This window comes from Camellia sinensis, chromosome 15 (genome assembly GCF_055761805.1).
Source record: "Camellia sinensis isolate YWXY chromosome 15, ASM5576180v1, whole genome shotgun sequence".
NCBI lineage: Eukaryota > Viridiplantae > Streptophyta > Magnoliopsida > Ericales > Theaceae > Camellia > Camellia sinensis.
This window is the reverse complement of record NC_138975.1, coordinates 14,839,989-14,861,652: the sequence shown is the minus strand read 5'-3', so window position 1 is coordinate 14,861,652 and position 21,664 is coordinate 14,839,989. Positions and strand designations below refer to the sequence as shown.

General features: G+C 39.6%; 1 protein-coding gene across 3 annotated transcripts; it reads right to left on the bottom strand.

Moving 5' to 3' along the window:
* Window positions 1-16,921: 16,921 nt before the first annotated feature.
* LOC114274441 (nucleosome assembly protein 1;2) lies at window positions 16,922-21,183 on the bottom strand. 3 transcript variants are annotated; one of them, XM_082909387.1, is made up of 12 exons: window positions 20,945-21,183; window positions 20,785-20,828; window positions 20,605-20,700; window positions 19,324-19,416; window positions 19,046-19,133; window positions 18,883-18,947; window positions 18,576-18,760; window positions 18,324-18,501; window positions 18,180-18,223; window positions 17,560-17,773; window positions 17,416-17,433; window positions 16,922-17,307 (listed from the first exon to the last, which is right to left on the bottom strand). In XM_082909387.1, the coding sequence occupies exons 1-12, from the start codon at window positions 21,006-21,008 to the stop codon at window positions 17,239-17,241; spliced, it is 1,158 nt and encodes a 385-aa protein (XP_082765513.1). In that variant the 5' UTR covers window positions 21,009-21,183; the 3' UTR covers window positions 16,922-17,238. The 3 variants fall into 3 exon arrangements, with proteins under 3 accessions (XP_082765513.1, XP_028072161.2, XP_082765514.1); XM_028216360.2 differs by having other exon boundaries at window positions 17,416-17,430; XM_082909388.1 differs by lacking the exon at window positions 17,416-17,433.
* Window positions 21,184-21,664: the final 481 nt, after the last annotated feature.

Genomic DNA, 21,664 nt, shown 5'->3' with positions numbered 1-21,664 from the left:
GCAATTTTCCAAGGCTATTGGTGGCCATGCATGCAATCCAATGCATAGAAGTATGTCAGCAGGTGTGAGAAGTACCAAAATTTTGCTCACCAGATCCACTAGTTGGCCAGAGAATTGCTCCCCATGACTAGCCCATGGCTATTTGCACTTTGAGGGCTGGACATTGTGGGACTACTCCTAACAGTTCCGGGCAACCTCAAGTTCTTCATCACCGCTACTGATTACTTCACCAAATGAGTGGAAGTCGAACCGTTAGCTACCGTCAAGGAGAAAAATGTAAAGAAGTTCTTCAGGTAGAATGTCATCACTCGTTTCGGCATCCCTAAGGCCCTTATTTCGAATAATGGCACATAGTTCGAAAGGAAATTCTTCCGCGGATTTTGCGAGGAGTTAAAGATTGAGTTTTACAACTTTACACCGGTCTAGCCTCAATCAAATGGTTAAACCAAAGCCTCAAACAAGACTATCTTGGATGGGCTGAAGAAGCGACTAGAGAAAACTAAAGGGAGGTGGGCTGAGGAACTCCCCAATGTGCTCTGGGCATACCGCACTACACCAAGGCGCTCAACCAGGGAAACTCCATTTGCCTTGGCTTATGGCATGAAGGCAGTCCTACCATTGGAAATCAGCATGCCAACTATCTGATCTGAAAATTTTGAGCTAGACTTAAACAATGAAGCTATAGCCCTAGAACTGGACCTAGCTGAAGAAAGAAAGAAATGAGCACTAATTCACGTTGCAGCCTACCAACAAGAGCTTTCCAAGAAATACAACGAGACCGTGCATCCAAGGCTATTTAAGTTTGGAGACTGGCTCTTGAGGAAGGTGATGGGCAACACAGTGATTCCTAGAGAAGGCAAGTTAAGAGCAAATTGGGAAGGGCCATATAAGATAACCAGCCTTGCTAGTAGAGGGGCATGCCATCTGGAGGATTTGGATGGCAAAGTTATCCCAAGACCATGGAATACAGCCAATCTCAAACTTTTTTACTTCTGACATGTAATCTTTCTTCTTTTGTATTCAAATTTGGCTTATTTGCATTGTAAGTAATGTTTAACGCTTAATGGAAAGAACCCGGTGATTTTGTCTACGTATCATTGTTTGTGTATATTAGAAGTGTTGTATTTGAGCTGCTGGATACTAGGGGCATTTCACCTTCAGTTTCAACGGCTCGCCATACAGAAAGTTGTCTTAAGAAATACCTAAGGCATGAACCCGACCTAACTTAGATCCACTCTAGCTGAGCTGATTTTTGCTCATTGTGAAAAAAAAAAAAAAAAAAAAAAAAAAAAAAAAAAAACTGGTCACCCCCACATCAGTTGATGTTTTGGCTAACTCACAATTTTAGACCGAACTAACTCAGTTCAATCTGGGCTGACTTTGCCTACTGCTTAAACGGTTGGTGTTTTCCCCAACTGTGACTGCTTGTTCTGAGTTGACTTTGCTCACCCGTCCAACAGTTGGTGTTTTCCCCAACTACGACTGCTTGTTCTAAGCTGACTTTGCTCACCCGCTCAAACAGATGTGTTTTGTCCAACTTAAGGTTGGGAACCGAGCTGACATTGCTCGTTACCTTGAGTGGATTTTGCTCGCCTGGGAGAACGACTTTTGAGGTGATACCAAACTGAGTTCGCTCATTACTCTGAGCTAGTTTTGCCTGCCTTCGAAAGCTCATAGATTAATTTTACCTTAAATCGAGCTGAATTTTTGCTCGGGGCTTCCATAATTTTGAAAAGGAATTCTACCTTTATGTACAGAAATCATTACACCTTGGAACACTGTGAGCAGATTTTCATCTCGGTTGCATGCAAATTTTGCTTGATATAGTAAAACCGAGCAATGTTTATCTCAACCGCATCGAAAGTAACAATTACAATCATTTGAACAAGCTGAAGAAAACAGAAAGACAAATGCATAGCGAAGCAAAAAGTTCATTCATTTTATTCAAGCTGAAATTGGGCTACAAATGGTGGGGTTCACAGCCCAATTACATCAAAAAAAAAAAAAAAAAAACACCAAAAAAAGGAAAATACAAAAGGGCCTAATATGCGTCCACGATTTCCTCCTACTCGGTTTGTTCTTCTTCGGTTGTGTTCACCGCAGGCTCCTTTTCGATGATGGGCTCAGATCCGATCCCAGCCCGGCCTCCTCGCCGCCAGGCGAGTCTTCTTCTTCATGGACCGGCTATCGACTCTCATTGGCCGATGGGAGGAGTGCAGCCTCAGCTACGCTAGCCGCCTATGCTACCTTGATCAATTTCTGTTGCACGGCGTTAGCATACGATTGCATGTGGGCCGGGATGAAAGCAGTTGGTGGATCTTGAATACATCAGAATCTTGCGCTAGGCTAAGTTTTTCCACGGCAGCTTTCCAACCGCACTGGAAAAAGATGTCCTTCATCGCTTCAAGCTGTCGTTCGTAAGTTTTCTCATCCTCAGCGTAGCCTCAGTCTTCAGCATTGTCAACTTACCTCTGTAGCTCGGCCTTGTGTTCATCACGGAGCTTACGTAGCTTGGCGATGTATCTAGCCTTGTTAGCCTGCAAGAATTTCTTCTTGTCTTCCTCAGCCCTAGCCAGCTTCTCGACCAGTTGCTCCCGCTCGGCTACCACTGACTCATAAACAACCTTCAACTTCCCCAGCTCAACCATTTTCGCTTTATTGTTCGCGATGGCCTCCCGCAAACCATGCGTTCATGAGCAAGGCAATTTTTCTGCGCAGCCTGCATTATGACAAAAGTTAGTAATGGAAGCCGAGCAAAAACTTCAAATACAACAACTTGATTGCTTACCAGAACAATTGACTTGGCCGCTGACCGAAGGACTTTCAGGTCGAACAGTTCCTCGTGCTTCTTCATGTCCGCTGGAAAAAGTAAACCCTCCAGCGAATGGTCTTTATCCACATACACTGAATCCACCACCATCACTGCTCGGCCCTTGTACTTTAGCTCAGGTGACCAAACTGGAGAGGCAGTGGAGTGAGTGGATTACTCAGTCTGCTCTCCCTAATCAGCCGATGGCAGCTCGGCTAAATCTTTGTCAACCAAGCGTTGCTCGGTCTGTGCCTACCTTGGCCTTTTCTTCGACCGACCAGCAGTTTGTTCATTGGCAAGGGCTAGCACTGGTCTTCTGTATTGCACAGCTGGCGTAGAGGAGTGGCTCCCGACTGTTTCTACTGGCTGGGAGTCGCCTGGCTCGCCAGTAATCATCGATTTGATAACGCGGATCTTGGCCATCTCCTGCTCGGCAGTTAAGGGAACTAGTCTGATCAGTAGGAGATTTGGATCTAGTTCTGGAGAGGAGACATGAAGGAAATTAATGACCCTGCTCTTACGCGGCGCAATATGCCGGTAACTTGGTTCGAAGCCGAGCAATTTTTGTGCCTCACGTTCCTCAGCCAGGTGCCACAGAGCAACCCTTATTGCCTCTCGGTTAGCGTTGGAGTAATCATCCGCCAAGAGTTTGTAATCTGCAAAAGTGAAGCAAGGGTTAGATCGATAATGACAATTGAAATTCAAAAAATTAAACCGTGATATAATGCTCACCAGCGCTCCCAAAATTTTTACGTATATACCAGCCCGATATAGGAGCTTCGGTGTCTTCATAATTTCCAAACACCCACAAAAAATCGTCGTCATTCAACTCTTTATCCGAATTGCCCTCTTTGAGCTTTGCCCGACCCTTTCTAACCTTCAAGTACCAGCAGAAGCCTCTTTTATTTTTATTAAAAACGTATTGAAGGAATATGTTGGCAAGGCTAAGGTTCAAACCTAGGATCTAGTTCAAAGCGGCTACGTTATTTATTATTTTGTATGTGTTGTTAGAGACTTGGGTTGGGCACAATCTAGTCTGCCTCAAAAATTCCCAAACTAGAGGCTGAACCAAGAAGAGAAGGCCACCCTCTACTATTGACACCACGGTGAAGAGGCAGACGTCTAATTTACCCCATGTTATATCTCGTTTCTTCGCCAATTCAATATGGACGTTATCTAGGATGTCGTACTTCCTTCAGAACTTTGCTATGGCTCCGGGCATGCTAACCATAAATTGGTATTTTTTCATTCATCTCGGTCTAATTTTGTAAGGTAAAATTGGCAATAGCTCAGGAAAATTGAGCGACTCAGGTGATTGTTTGCTCTGTCTTTGAGCCTCACCGATAGTGATGTAGAATGAGCCTGGTCGGTCCTAGTTTGTTCTGCATTATTAGAAAAATAAGTACAAGTATTAGCACAGCATCAAGTGCACGGCTATCAAAATGCGCCTAACTCAGCTACAAAAGTTTTGCCACCCTCTAATCTCAACTCAGTTCAAATTTCAGCTCAGTGTTAGAGCCTAAGATGTTAGGTCAATTTTGGGCCTTCATCCTAATCTCTGGATGTTCATCTCGACTAAATGTTCCTACAAGTTTCCAGTACGGTCACCGCCCCTTGGCAAAACCACAAACTCGTTTTAGCTCGACCCAATTGTATTTTTGGATCTAAAAGTGGGATTTTGTTCGGTTTTGTCCAGGACTTGTCTGTTCATCCTATATACGAAGTTCACATGCTGAAACTAAGGAGAATGAGGGGCACGGTGGCCTCATCCGTGTTTTTGGTTCCAGTTTGCCTAATTTCTACGAATATCCACTAGTTTTACCCCAAGGAAGGGGCATCGACGACATATCAATAGTCCCAAATGAAGAAAAATGAAAAACATGAAGAAAAACGATGAAAAAGAAATGAAAGTGACGAGAACTTACGAGTTTGGATGCCAAATCAAGGCCCAATCGACGGCAACAAATCAAGACCTTCACTGTGGCATTCGTAAGAATGAAAAATGGTGAAAACGGCCCGAACAGAAGCGATGGCAGCAACAACGATGGTAGCAGCGGCAGAAGCTCGAGGGTTTAAGGTTTTGCACAAAGGAGATGAACAGTGATAAGGGGGAAACCTTTCGTATATGTGAATAATGGTGAAAAAACGCCAACTTTTCTGAATTCGGAGACAATGGGATAGTTGTAGGGTTGCATAGAACCAATAAGGCCACGTGGCATTGAAAAGATGGTCTGTCAGTACGGTTGATTGATTGATGACAAGACAACTGGCGCAAGCCTCAATGACCGACCAAAGTAGATAGCTCGGTCAAAGCAGATAGCTCGGTCGGAATAATAATCCCAATCACGCTCGACTCAAATGGGATTAAGGGGCAATTGAGAGGGAGATTTGCGCCGAACAATGGGCCGATCTACACCAGCATGGAATATGGTGTTGGGCCTCAAAAGAAGAGCTTGGGGCGTTGTGCGGCCGAATTGGATCCGCACTGAATATGGTGGAACGCTAGTGTAGACACCCCATTTTTGACCGTCCTCAAGACTTGGACGTCATTGTTTGAATACTCGATGATCATCCATGCTCGTGTTCGTTTTGAGCTCCCGAAGGTCTCGGCTGCGCGCCTTGCCTTAGGATCTCTCAACTTGTCTGTTTTGTGCTTGGTTGTGGACCAAGGACTTGTGGTTTTGCTTCTGAGGGAAGAGGGTGGCTTGTTGGCCATCCCCTCAACCCATCGGTCAAGGCATGATGTCATCGGCCTTGTTTTCTTGCCATCGCCCAAAAGTGGTGGCCGATCGGCACTTTCTTTGGTTGATCAGTACTTTCTTTGGTCGATCGACCATATTTTTGAGCCGAGACCTTTCCATCTTCTTTTTACAGATATTTTCTGCCAGCTCTGTCAGCTAGTATGCACAATTCCCATCCTCCATACACGTGTATGGAGGGATTTGTTTCAAGACTCAAGCTTGTTAAACAAGCTTGAGATTTGAAATTCTATAAGAAGGGAGCCTCTCCTCCCTTTCCAGAGGTTCAACAAAATTGATATAGAAGATATACATCTCTCTCTCTCTCTATATATATATATATATATCTCCCTCTCTCTTTATATTTGTGTGTGTTTGTGCCTTAAAGTGTATTTTCTTCATACTTTTACACTAGAGCACCTAGTAGAACACCATCCTTTGGTTGCTGAGATCCTTAGGAGTTAGTTTTGGTGTTCTTGGGTTGGTTTGAACTTAGAAAGGTTGCTGGAGTGGTGTTCTTGAAGGTGTTCTTCAAGGGTGAGTAAACTACCTTTTAATTCCCCATTCTTGCTTAAGCTTTTAGACCTATTTGCATATTGTTTTAAGCTTGACTATAAACTGCAAAAATTTTTGTTTTTGTGTGCTTGAGATGAATGTTTAAGGTCACTTTTTGGTTGGGGTTGTCTATCCCCTCTTACGCCTTGTTTGGCCTTGTTTTGAGTCATCCATTTTGGCCCTTGTTCTTGCCTTTGCATGACTTTTCTACCACTGAAATCCAGAGTATTTTTAGTGGTGGAAAGGTAGTGTTAGAGTCTTGAATAGGAGAGGGACACCCCTGTAGACGCACCCTTGGGCCCCATGCTACAGTTCGGACTCGATTTGTGTCGGTTCTTAATCTGATATCACAATGTGCAATGTGAGATTGATAAATCATCAAAAAGTCCAAATCCGGCAAATCGTTTTGGAAAACAAATTTTTGTAAAGAAGTGTCAAACATGGACTGCTTTGCCAGATACAGAGTCACCACCTAAATATTTTATTTTGGGGGAATTTAGGAAACCCTGACTCGTTTGCCTAAGGTCACGTGTCTGTCATCACCAAAGTTGCCTCGGCTCGGGAACTTGGGTACGATTGGGGAAGGTCAGCTATGAGTACTCCCTCTCGCCCGATCCGAAGATCGACCTTTACTAACCATGATATCTAGTTTTGAAAATATTATGCGTTCTTATTCCGGTTATTAGCCTAGATTTACTACGTGATGCGCACAGCAAACAAGTATAGACTAAGTCGCCTAAATTGGAACGAAACATGTCATGTTTGTTTATTTAAAAATGGTTTGATGGTGCTACTCGCAAGTAGGCTTAAGACATGAATTTTGCCACTCTCAAGTGGGCTTAAAACTTGCATTCAATGCATTGTTCCAATTTAAGTAACCCAGCCTTCACCCACAGGCATTTAGGTAGTTATAACACGTAAGCATATAGCCTCATGGTAAGCATGCTATCATGGCAACACTCACACTCATGCAAGGATGCTAAAACATAAATGCTTACCGAGTACTTCAAGCCAAAACAGAAACTAGTTAGTAATCATATGCATGATCCTAGTTCATGTTTAAAATGGCTAATGCAACACATGCAAAGATACAATCTAGACAGGCTCGGCTATCCTAAACATGGCATGTGAAATGCAACAGATAACACGTATTCAATTTGGAATTGAAATACAATGCAGTTAGCATGATGCGCCGAGCCCGGTGCATGCAAGACAAATGTATGAATGCACGCATGCATAACATAAGGTATGCTAATTTAAATATGTCCTAATACTAACCATCGAAAGCTAATAAATAAAAGGGAAGAAATAAGTGGGGGTTGGAAAACATACACACACTCACACACACTTATTACACAATTGCCCTCGCTCGGAGGGTCCGAATAAATATTACACAACCAAAGGAATACTACTAAATTAATTATTACAGAACTTCTAATTATTTAACAAATTAAATGCAGAAGGAAGGTGGCCGCAGCCCTGCCTCGGGATGCGTGGATGATGCATGCTCGATCTGCCTTGCCCGAAAACCCGGTACCATGCCACTGTTGCCTCTATTTACATTGCCTCACCCCTCTGAAAATTATGAAAGTCCCCAGAATTGCCTTGAGCTTCCTTCTGAGTGCTGTGGAGTGCCACTGGCCAGAACAAAAGGTCACCAGCCATGGGAACAGGCTTATCGACCAAAGATGGTGTCATCGGCTAGACACTGCTGGCCAGTCGGCACTAGAGATGGCCGGTCGGCCATTTATTCCTACAGAATCCTGCAGTTGACAGCAGCAGAGGGCAAGCAGTGTATGGCATGAAATTTTCAAGCAAATGTGTGCATGGCCACTCTTCCAATCATGTTATGGATTCAAGGGAGTGTGGCCCTTGGTACTCGAGCCACCAATCACGCATTCTAATGCATGATGGCCTAAGACACCAAGTTTGCCAATCAATGTAAATGCATTCAACAAAACAAATGAGTGCCAATGCCCTATCATGTTGAGATCAAGGGCATTGGCGACCGAGAATTGAAACGTGTTTCGTCACTTCAAGTACGAACACTTCTCAATCCTCATACTTGGTTTGACACCCCAAACAAAGCAAAATATAATGCGATGTATGCCATATACAATGCAAAGTAATGCACCTAATGCAATGCCATGCTACCTATTCATGCAAGCTAAACATGAACATATCAAGCATGCAACAAGACTATGTGATGCAACTAACTAAATAATATGCAAACATGCAAACAAGACATAATGCAAGCATGCAACTAATGGAATGCAACATGTAACATGCTAAGTATGCAACTATATATAAGGGTGGTCTTAAACTAAAATGGGAGGCCTCAGCCATACCCCAAAACAGTGGCCAAAAGTGCCAAAAATGATGGACAAGTGCTCATGCAAACATGCACACCAATAAGCCAAAAACCCAAGCATGGAAGGCTACTCTCAAGAACACTCAAAGGTGATATACATGGACATTAAACACTCATGTTAAACTCTGAAAAGCATGCGAAGAATGATGCCAAAACATGCTAGGGGATGTGTGTAAGATAGAAGGCATTCAAGGACACAAAAGAGGGCATTACTCGACATCTACCCCAAGCAAACATGGCATGAACTTTTCAATACAAAACAAAGTTTTAGCATGCAAAAAGGACCTCCAAAACCCATTGATATGGCAGCTAAGGGACACAAACCAAGAGGCATGCATTTAAGACCTATTTCAAGGCAAAAAAGAACAACACTTCAAGGCATGAAAGGGATGATGAATGCAAGCATACACGCATGGATTAGGAACTGAAATGGCATGAGAAATGATTCCAAATCACTAAAACAACCCAACTCAAGCATGCTCATGACTCACACACTAAAGGCTCACAAGCCGAAATGCAAAGAGGTTATACCAAACATGGCAAATATGATCAAATCAGTGCCTAACAGACCTCAAGCATGATGAAATATGACCAAGAACTTCACAAAGTTAGGCAAGAACATGCATGCATGATGGTCTTAAAGGCAAGATGCATTTCTAGGCAAAGAGGAGGAATGCAAATCAAGTATATTATGCATGCAAAGGGGCATGAATCCAATCAAAAACAGAGATGTAATATGACCCAATAACACCCAAACACCTCTGAAATGAAGCCAAAAGCAACTAAGCATGCATGCTACCCTTATAAGCCAAAAATGCAAACAAAAGAGAGACAAAGGGAGAGGGGTGCCCCTCCCCTATGCAAGACCTCAAACCCTCTTCATCACCACTGAAAATCCACTGGATTTCAGTGGTGAGAAGGCCAAAACACAATAGTATTCAAAGCTTAACAAAGAGAGCACAAAAAGAGCCAAACAAGACCTAAGAGGGGGAGGTCGACCTCAAACAACAAAATGACCTTAATAAAAGATCTTAAGCATGCAAATACAAGACTTTTTCAAGTTATACACAAAGTCTAAAACAGCATGCAAAGTGGGTTAAAAACTAGTGCAAGATTAGAGAATATAAAGCAAATAGTGTTACCCTTGAAGAACACTTGAAGAATAGCAACCTCAGCCTCTTCCTTATGATCAAAACCAGCTCAAAACTCCAAGAACAACCTCTCAACACCTCCCAAGTCGAAGTATGGTGTAATAGTAGGTGTTCTAGTGCAAAACTAAGAACAAACTACACTTTTTGGCTCTCTAACACACACAAATGAAGAGAGAGAGGGAGATATATAGAGAGAGAGAGTGATATATATGAAATATATATCATACAAGGTCTGGTTTTGCTGAACCTCTCAAATGGAGAAAAGATGTCTCCTTATATAGACAAGGCAAAGGCTTGAAACTTCTTAAAGAAGCTAAATGAAAGGGTCAAAGGGACCAAGCTTCTAAGAGAAGCTATCCCAAAGGTCCAAGCTTCTTGAGGAAGCTAAGACAAAAGGTCAAGCTTCCTCAAGAAGCTTGAGCAAAGGGTGCAATCTTCTAAAAGAAGTTTGGATCAAAAAAAAGGGCAAAGGGGCCAAAACAGCCACACGCGTGTGTGGGGGGAGGCTCTGTGCATCCCAGCTGGCACAGCTGGCATGCACCATGCCTGCAAGAGGCAACAATGTGGTACCGGCCAGAAAAGAAGTCAATCGGCCAAATAAATGGTCGGTCAACCCACACAAAGAGTCGATACACAAAAATAAATGCCGACCGACCAAACATTTGGTCGGTAGCAAAATGGCAAGGCCGGTGGCATCATGCCACGGCCGGTGGGTTTCAGGGACGGCTAACATGCCTCTTCCCGCCCTCAAAAGTACAAAACACAAGTCCTTGGTGCAAAACCAAGCACAGAACAGGCAAGTTAAGAGATCTTGAGGCAAGGCGCGCGACCGAGACCTCCAGGAACTCAAAACGAACATGAACATGGATGATCATCGAGTGTTCAAACGATGACGTCCAAGTCTTGAGGACGGTCAAAAATGGAGTGTCTACAACCCCTCTCTCCTTGTCTCTCATTTGCTTGTATTGATGGCTCATAATAGTAGCATGTTTACTTAGCTTGTTTTGGCTACATTTCAACAAGTATTTGGTGTTATTTTGCTATGCTACACCTCTGTCTAAGGTTGGTTTAATGGTCTCTTGCATGCACCATACACTTGTAGTGTAATTCTCTCTATTGCCTTAACATGCTTTGTGTTGTAAGCTATGGTTTTAGCATGATTTTGGCTCGACCCAAAGGAGCTTTTATTCATATTTCAGCATGCTAAAGCTCTGTTTCATGTTGTTGTGATCATACATGCGTTGCTTTGTATAGCTACCATACATTCTAGCTTGTTAGCTTTGAGTGTCCAAGTCATTAGCATGCATTACTTGGACCATTTACATGATTTGGCATCATTTGAAATGTGACTTCAGTCCATGTAGTGTAGCCATACACTTGCACTTGTCATCCTTTCAAAGCTTTGAAGAGTTGGTGTTTATGCCTCATGATTGGATCATTGTGCATGCCATCATATTTGGGTCTTTGGGATGCCATCTAAGTGGATTTTTGGGCTTATTTTGACATGTCATAACTCTGATTTTCATTGGTTAATTCATGCCATGTTTGGTCTTGATAGGTGTAGTGCAACACCCCTTTGTAGCCTTGCATGCTTCATGCTTTTGGCCTTTCATGTTGACTTGTTTTGGCCTTGGTCCATGCATGTTTTAGACTCACCTTGGTACGCTTTAGGACTGTTTTGGTTTGCTTAGGCCATTGGCTTCATGTTTTACATAGCCTAGTGTAAGTCCATTTGCTATCTTCAAGTTTTGAGCCTCTTGCATGCCATACTTGTGTAGCTTGGATGGTTTGGCACCATTCCATGCATGATTTCAAAGCTTATAATACTTTTCGCGTGCCCACACTTTTCACTCTTTAAGTGTTCTTAAGAGTTGGTGTCTTGTTGCCTTGTTTGTAGGCCAATTGGCATGTATGCTTATTTTGCATTTCATTACATCATTTCCATATCATTATGGCCACTGATTTTGGGTATGGCTGAGGTCTATCCATCTTTAGTTTAAGTCCATCTTTGTATGTTGTTGCATGCTTGCTAGTTTCCATGTTGCATGCTTATCCATCTTTGCATACCATGCACGTTTGTATGTTTAGGTTGCATTTTGCATACTTGTTAGTCTGCGTATTGTCACCTACTTGTTTAAGGTTGCATTGCATATTTGCATGATTAGGTTTCATTGCATTCTTTTTACATGCTTATTATATTGCATTTGGCATGCCTATGTTATACGCATTGCATTGTGTTTGGTTTGGGTTGTCAAACCAAATACGAGGAACAAGGGACGTTTCGTACTTGAAGTGACGAAATGTGCCTCAATCCTCGGTCGCCGACACTCTTGATCCAACATGATAGAGTGTGAGGCATTCATGTGTTTTTGTGCATTCATTCCATATTGAATTGCACACTTGTCTCCTTTGGCCATCATGCATCGAAATGCGTGATTGGTGGCCCGAGGGTCGAGCACTACACGCCTTTGAGTCTTAAACATGATAAGGGGTGTAGTTGCAAACATTGTCTTGCAAATGTATTGACATACCTCTGTTTGTCCTCTGCTGCAGGAAAAGGAGCATTTTACAGAAAGAGATGGTCGATCGGCTAAAAGTGTTTGGCCGATAGCTTCATAAGTGGTCGATGAAACCTTTCCTTTGGCCGATGGCCTCTCAGCATGGCCATGAAGTGGTTCAGAGGCATCACATATATTTTTCACAGTTCTCAGAGGTGCAAATAGAGGCAACATGGGGCATGGCAACGGATTTCCGAGCAAAGCCGACCAAGCATGCATATGTCCCTCTTCTCGAGGCCGCTTTAACTGCTTTGTAGCTTAATTAATTTCCTTAATTAGTTAAGAGTTGTGTAATAATTAATTAGCTTGTTAGTTAGTTAATTAGTTGGTTTGTATTATTCATTTGGACCCTCCGTCAAGAAGGCACAATTGTGTAATAAGTGTGCGTGCGTGTGTGAATGTCTTCCAACCCCACGTCTTTCTCTCTTTTATTTACCTACTTTTGATGGTTAGTTCTAGGTCATATTCAATTAGCATCCTTATGCTATACATGTTTGCATCATTCACTTATATTGCATGCACCGGGCTCAGCGCATCATACTAACTGCATTATATTTCAATTCCTACTTGAATACAGATTATCAAGTTGCATTTCATATGCCATTTTAGAATAGCCAAGTCTATTTGTAGTTGCATTTTGCATGTGTTGCATTAGACACCTTAACATAGCTAGGATCATGCATTGATTACTAACTAGCTATTGTTTTGGCTCGGAGTACTAGGTAAGCTTTTATGCTTTAGCATCTTGCATGAGTGTGAGTGTTAACATGATAGCATGCTTACCATGAGGCTAACTGTTTATGCGATATAACTGTCTGAATGCCTGTGGGTGAAGGTTGGATTACTTGAATTGGAACAATTCATCGAAATGCCAGTTTTAAGCCCACTTGAGAGTGACAAAATCATGTTTTCTTAAGCCCACTTGAGGGTGGCAAATCCACGTCTTAGCCTACTTGCGAGTAGCACCTTTAAACCATTTTCAAACAAGCATGAGATGTTTTGTTCCAACTTAGGCGATCTAGTCTATACTTGTGTGTTGTGCGCATCGCATAGTAATTCTAGCTAATAACCAGAATAAGAACACATATGTTTTCAAAACAATATATCATGCTTAGTACAGGCCGATCTTTGATCGGACGAGCGGGGGTGCTTATTGCATGACCTTCCCATCTTGTACCTAAGTTCCCGAGCCGAGGCAACTTTGGTGATGACGGACACGTGGCCTTAGGCACGAGTCAAGGTTTCCTAAATTTTCCAAAACAAAAATATTTAGGTGGCGACTCTGTATTTGGCAAAGCAGTCTATGTTTGGCACTTCTTTATAAAAATCAGTTTTCCAAAACGATTTGTCGGATTTGGACTCTTTGGTGATTTATCAATCTTGCATTGCATTTTGCGAAATTAGATTCAAAACCGCAACATTGAGTTCGAACTGTAGTAAGCTAATGAACAAACCGGGATTTCGCGCCATTTCGCACACGAAGCCCGAGACTTTCGAGCACATCTACAGCTAGGTTAGGATTGTCTGAGATGTATTTGGCCGAGCTGAGACAGAACACGATGCCAAACCGAGTTTGACCCACGCGAATTATGGTGTTGGGCCAGACTTGGCCGAACAAGCTCACGGTGGAGCCGAGCTGTAGATGGTTCGGACTACGGTAGTAAAAACAGACAATCCATGAGGCCGCGATATAAGGCCGAGATGCCGAGCGGCACACCCCATATCTGGTCGATTCTGATGGACCGGTTTTGTTTTGCTCAATAGTGGCTATCTATCATAATGTTTATGTCTCACCAAGTAATAGCTCGGTTTAATATGCCACATGGACCAATGATGAGAAGAAGGAAACCCACTCCTGGTATACGTCAATACCGTTTGGCGGTTCAACAAATATTGTTTGGAGGTTTTGGTCTCTACACGTGTAAGAAATGTAGAGGGGAACACAGCTGCCTATCTAGAGAAGGACAGCAGAGGTAATGCGCCCACAATCTCTGAGGCTGCATGGCCAGCCTTGAAAAGGAAGAGCATGTACCGTTAAAGGTAAACTATTTTTGACATACTCTCTCTCTCTAGAAAGTGCTCTGCCTTCTCTCTTCTTCTCTGACTGTGCTAACTTGAACGCCAGAGGGTTTATTCGGCAGCACACCGTCGGACAGCTCACCGTCTTTCTGTTCTCAGGTTAAGCAACGTCACACGGGGCTTGGATACAAGGACTACGGAGAGCGGCGAATATTTTCTCCCCGTACACTATTAATGCTATAAATTTTGTCAAATTATTTTGTTGTTTGCATTATGAAACCTTGACTAAATACTGTTAGAAATATATGGATGATATGGGGGTATTCTGTTTGGTCTAAAAAACATTAAATGATTCGAAAATAATTTAACAAATTACAATTTGTACACAAAACAAAATTTAAGAACTTACAGACAGTTTATGCAATATTGAAAATGATGAAGAAAAAGGAACTTGAAAACAGAACAAAATTCTGAAGAATTTGACTCTAAATCAACTCTAATTTCAAAATTATTTTTGTTGTAATTAGAATTCAATTCGACTCTCAGATGGGTGAGGTATTTATAGGTTTTGACATGAAAGTTCGAACAGACACAAATTTGTTTGAATTCGAGAACTTTGGCGATCGTAGCAACCTTTACCAAATCAATAGGAAATCATAAGAGGTGGTAATGGTAGTGCTTCGATGAGAGGGGATGCGGCCATGAGGTGCGTAGCAGTGGTGTTAGAACAATGGTGGCTCTGGGTTGAGTTCTTGGTGATGATGGGTAACATAATAAGTTGTTGGTAAGGAAATAAGGAAATGAGGATATTACAGTAATTTTGATTTCAAATTATATCTTTAACATTAGAAAAATTTTATTTTCACACACTTAATTAACTCAAGGCACACACTTAATAAAATATTAATTTAAGGACAATTATATCCTATATAAAAATGACCATAATAAACATCCAACAACAGTCATAATATTATATAGAAAAATTCTCTGTATACATTTTTTAAGAACAAAAAAATCTCTATATATACTTTTTGATTTAAAAAAATTAAACCCTAATATATATATTTCTACAATTTCTGGCGCAGCAATGGCTGGAATTAAACCCTAATATATATATATATATATATATATTCCTAAAAATTAAACCCCAAAAAAAGCCGCTGCAATAGTTGGAATCTTGGGGATTGGGCAATGTTCTGGTGTGTACGGATAGTGAACTTCTAGTTAAGGGACTATTGAGGAAGATGGTGGCTCAGGTAGATATTTCTACAGTTGTATATTAAAACCATGCTAGCTTGTCTTTACAAGTTGGGTAAATCAAAAGTATATGGAAAGGAAGGGTAAATGCTATGTGTTTAATAATATTTGAGTTGGGTAAATCAAAAGTATATGGAAGGGTAAATGCTATGTGTTTAATAATATTTGAGTTGGGTAAATCAAAAGTATATGGAAAGGAAGGGTAAATGCTATGGGTTTAATAATATTTAAGTGAAAGATATAATTATAATTTTTAATATGTGAATTGAAAAAATTAATTAATAAATAAATTAATAAGTGTGTTTAATTGAGAAAAGATATGTCCTAAACTAATTAGGCGTATATAAATAAAATTACCCTTAACATTGTTACCATGCATTTTAATCAGTGTTGAGTTACACGCGCTGTTATTTATAACAGTTTTTAGTTTTACATTTTACCCCAAATCATGAAGAGTTTGTGTATATTCCTAAACTTAAAAGGAATAATGTGTTTTTGAGATAAATTACAAAGGGATAAAATGTAATTAATCCAAAATAAAATTTTTAATTACTCTTTTATACAATAATAAAATTATCTACATTATTAATTGAAATAAATTTTTAATATCGTTAAAAATTATTAATTGACTTGATTTATTAGTATAATAAGCCAATTGTTATAAAATTCAAAACAACAGGAGGCGAGATGAAATTTTCAAAACCATAGCAAGCAATTTTTATTTTAAACAAATCTCAAAAAAATATATTTATAATTTATCCTTAAAAAAATAATACATATTTTATATATATAAAAAATAATACATCTTTACAGCAAATGCGGAGTAGAATGAGATGGTGGAAGGAAAACTTCCTTCTCTAAAGCAAGACTTCATTGTTACACCCCCACTTACTCAAGTCTATTCCACCTCATGCTCAGTGTTCTCTCATATTTTGACTTTGCCAAAAAAAAATTGTACAACTTTAATTATGAATTGTATGATCTCTAGGGTAGAGAATGTAAATGAACCTCAATCCATGGTTTGAGATTTATTATTTTTTAAGAATTGTTAGATATTAGTAGGAAAAGAATGGGATAAAATAAGAATATCAAACATATCTTCATAAAATTTAAAACCACAGCACAAAATGTTACTTATGCTACTTCACAAACAACAAGACACAAGCCCTGCCCAGTCTGGGTTTTTCAATTCAACTTGATCAAAATTAGTCAAACAAGTATGAACCAAACTGAATTCGAAATTAAACCATCGAGTTTGAGATTAGTTTTTCCCGCATTTGAAAAACTTCAATTTGAATTCAAGGAAAAATTTATATATCAAATTTACATTAAATCCCATAACATAAAGAAGATTATGACCAAAATATAAATCAAGTATTTAGCAAAATAAAAGTAAAAATTTGCACCGAATGGATCAACTATGTCGTAACCGGGAAAACAATAAAAACAAAAATCCCAACCCATGAAACTAAATTCGATTCTGTTTCCTAATTACTCATGAAAGTAAACAAAAAAGAAACATAAAAACTAAAATCATTGTAGACCAAATCAAAGACATGCTCCGCTAGTTTCCGAATAAAATACACAACAGCCCCAGCCCACGAAATCCCAAGATACCCAACAAAATATAGACCTGTTCCTCACAAGAAAAAATGAGAGAGAGAACCAGACAACTTTAACAGACAAGGGGAGAAATCAAAGGCCCAAAACTCTCAAAATCTCAGGACAACATACCCCACTGTGTTCCCAGACGGAGATGATGTCTGCAATCTGATACCTACTACTGTTGCTTGCATTCTGGCGGACGCTCACCCTGCTGACCTTCCTTAGCTAGTGCTCGCATACTCTTCTATAATTCACAGCAAAAACAGATGTCATCCAAAAGCACACACCGTTCAAAATATTTACATTTTGTGCAGAGTAAAAAACCAAATTAAGTAGTTATAACATCTCTCACCTTTGGTCCAGATGACTGCTTGAAAATCCCAATCAAACAGCCCACAAGAAACAGGGAAATAAAGTATTAGTATGTTCAGAAATTGAAAATCAACACTGGGAAGGAGGCAACTTTGGCTTTTGTTTAAAATTTTGTACATGTTACCTTCTTCGTGAGTAATTTGGACTTATCTTCATCTTCGTCAGCGTCCTCATCTTCGTCCTCATCTTCATCTTCATCTTCCTCATCCTCATTTTCTTCATCATCATTATCATCTTCATCATCATCGTCATCTATGTCTTCAAGGTCATCCCCCTGAACTGCCTCCCCCGTAAACCATGAGACAGCATGGGGGATAATTTTGTCCCGAATGGTTGAACTGCATATATCAACCCAAGCATCATATTAATTCGCTTGACATAAGTTGTGAAAGAGTGTCTCCATAATCTTTTATATATCAATTGATCTTTTCAAGAAACCCAATCTCACAAATTTCCCACTGCCATTTTCCATTATAGTCAAAAGTAAAAGGATCCTCTTTAAAAGATTAATCTATACAAAAATTAGGCATGATTCCCTCACCACGCACATACCAAAGGAGAAAAAAAGATCAGGAGGGAGTTAACAGAACCACATTCCTCCCAAAATCTTGTCCTACTAAGACCCACTTTCCCCATTCTTAAAAACTAATAACCAATTTAACACAATCCTTAAAATTTTGATCACATTCATTTATTGTATGCAACATCCAGAACTGAAAAGTGAAAACAGAATGGGTGACTCACCCAATGTCATAGTCTTGCTCCATTTGGTTCTGAAGTTCTTCTGCCTGTAAATCAATCGAATTGAATCAATTAGAAAAGAAACCAGATTATAATTCACAATGGATTCAACAAGTATTCTGGTGTGAATAAAGCTGCTAAACATACAGTATCTTCATCAATATCATCATCATCCTCAGGAACCTCAGGAGGGCTGAAGAAGTTGAAGAAACTTTCACATTTTTCAGTCTTTGTAATAGGTTTTGCATGCTTGGACCCCTTCTTCGGCTTCTTCTTCAGGATCTTCTGAGTCAAGCATTTACCTGGATACCATTCAATCTCCATTCTACAAAGCACCAAACAAAAATGTGAGATTTTAGAGCAACTATAAAGTTTAAGGACAAAAAAATAGAAGCTTACCCTATTGCTTTCTCTAAAATAGGTTCATCATCATCAATCATGTGATATGTTTTTGTCAAAACCAAGTTCTTGAAAAAAGGGTTGGTATCAAAGAAGAACTCAAGCTTAAAGCCCTTGGGATTATCAATCCTACACCATTTGATATCTCTAAGATATTTGAGGGCCTCTTCATCGCGCTCTGAGATCTAAACAAGGGGCAACAAATCACACTCAACTTAGATTAATAGCCAAAACGATTTATAAAAAAAAAAAGGTAGGGCATGGGGATAGGAAGGGGAAAAGAGTGGTTGATTGTAATATCTCTTACCTCCTCAGCTAATACTTCGTTATGCTTCATTGCATTGACCCAAAAATCAGGAACACCTTTCTCAGCTTTAGACACATCAGTGAAAAAAATCAGACTTTAACGTGTATAGTTTCCCAACAAAAGAGACAAGGAGAATCCAACAATTTCTAAAAAAGTGAGTTACCTTCTGTAGACTTATCATCCTCGAGGTCCATTGTGGCTTCACTTGTAACTCCTTCAACTTCTACAACGCCATTTACAATTTCAAACCTCTGCAACATGTCCAATCACATTACAAGTCAAGCAACAAAGAATAACTATGTTGACCAAACAAATAGGCAATTCACATAAATTTGAACTTTTAATTACAAGAAATTATATCGTACTTGGGAAAATCATTAAAAAAAACAAGAATGTTGAACAACAATACACAGGTCATTTAATGAACCAAATTCTCCATACCTTATCGTATAGTGGTCCATAAAGCTTCTGGTATTTAGCTTCAAGGGCTGCTCTCTCCTCAAAAAACTTCGCCTCCAACTCATCATGTTGGCTCTGAAAATTTATAACATGTCATGGTACAGCAAAACATTACACTTCAACACACCCAAGAAATCTACATACACACATTTTGAAACCCTTTATATATCAAATGTTCAAGAGAATGAAGGCCACAATATGTCAAAAGACCCAACGAGGACATTCCCATAAATATCCATATAATCAGCAATTCAACATTATTGACACATTCCTGAATAGAAACTGAGCTACATAATTTGTGCATATTCTCAGTTCAAAATAGAAATGCAGTACAAGCTCATTCATTCCTAAATGTCAAGGCTTATTCTCGACAAAGTATAAACTCTAGCCACTTTTCCTAGTTCCACTATTCTAAAAGCTGGTTCTGTCATGGAAGTGATTCTCGAAGTCGAAGTACCTCTCTAGAATTTCAAGTGAAAAAATGAATAATAAAACTTTTTCAAGATTAACAAAAACAGGAACTCCATTCAGTCTATTGTAACATTCTCATGTACAAATCAATAGTACATATCTCAAGACGTTCGAAACCCATACATGATGAAATAGGAAGAGAATAAAAATTGAAAATTCTAAGCTGGTCACACTATTGCATTGTGAGTTATAGAGACCTGCATGTTGCATAATGACTTACAGGGACCTCCACACTTAATGACAACAATTTTTATATTATTTTTTATAAAAAAAATCTAGGGTATAACCATTATATCAAAATAAACCATAAGGTTTCACTTTTGTCAAATTAGGAAGGAAAAAATTAGTCACTAAACCCAATCTAAACCTAACATACCGTTTCCATTGGGTTTAATGATTAAAATACCTTTTAGGTTGATTTTACTTAAAATAAATAGGTAAAGGTTTATATTCAATCAAAAGTTTAAAATTTTAAATTGACAAATTTAAAATTTTATTTTGTTATAGAGTCCTTTTTGTGTGTGTGTGTGTGTGTGTGTGTGTGTGTGTGTGTGTGTAATTTTCCCTTTTAAGTTTTTATATTGCAAGGGTTATCGACAATTTGACAGTGAAGGCAGTGTAATTTCAGAAACCACAGGAAAGTCTCAGTAATTGCCATATGTGTACTTAACCCAACTCAACCCAAGAATATTACTAACTAGACCAAGACTTGAAACAAGAAAACATCTGTAAAACAAAATACAACATCAATTTTGAATCTTATCAGTAAGATCAAAAATATTCAAACCAAACCTGAAGTTCTCTGAGAACATCAACTCGCTTCCGAATCTTCGGGGGCAGAGTCTCGAGAACATCGGAGTGCTGCCCAGCCAAATTCTGAAGCTTATTCTGCAACAAAAATAAAAAATACCCAATCAATCAATTTTAAAAAAAAAAAACCCTAATTTCTAAATAAACACATCGGAAACAAACCTTTAGGGCATTAACAAGACCAGCACGATCCTCTGCACTAAGTGCTACAAACAATAACAAAAATGAAAATAGATTACAGCTTCGATTAAGCACAACCATGTAAATAGATTGTACAGGTAGAGAGAGGAAAGAGAGATTGACGTGGTGGGTTTGAAATTACCGGCGGCGGCGGCGGGGAGGGCGGCGCCGAGATCGGACAAGTCGAGCTGATCTTTGTTGCTCATTTTATGAGGGATTTTATGAAACCCTAGATAGAGAGAGAGAGAGAGAAGAGGGTTTTGGGCTAGATAACGCGAGAGTCGGCGTCGGCTCCTCTCTCCCTTTCTCCCGTCGTAACCTAAGGAGGCTCTAGGAATATATACAAGTAGGATTGTGTATAATGCTGTTTAATTCGTTAAAATCTCGCCTATTTGCATCAATTCATATTTTTCTAATTGTGGTTTGAAAAATGCTTGGACCCCACTGGGGTCGATCCCCACTGAGGTAGCACCTTATGATTGGATCAAAAAAAAATTATTTTATTTTTTTTTTTTATTTTTTGAATTTCAGCCAGTGAGGGCTCGTCACCTCACTGGAGGTCTGCAGCAAGGTTGTTGTGGTTTTATAGATGATCGCAAATTTTTTTTTGGACGGTTTGGTTTGCGATTTGAACGTATCCGTAGTGTGAGTTGTAAGTTATAATGATACGATTAGCAGATATGGAGGCGGTTTACGCATTGTTCTTATTTTTTAAAAAATTGATTGGGATGTATTAATAAGTACATATTTTTTATTTTTTTATCTTTTTTTTATCACATCACTTTTCTTTTTTTTGTATATTTTTTTATAAAAAATCAAAAAATACACTTATTTAGATCATCTCAAACCACCCCTGAAATTG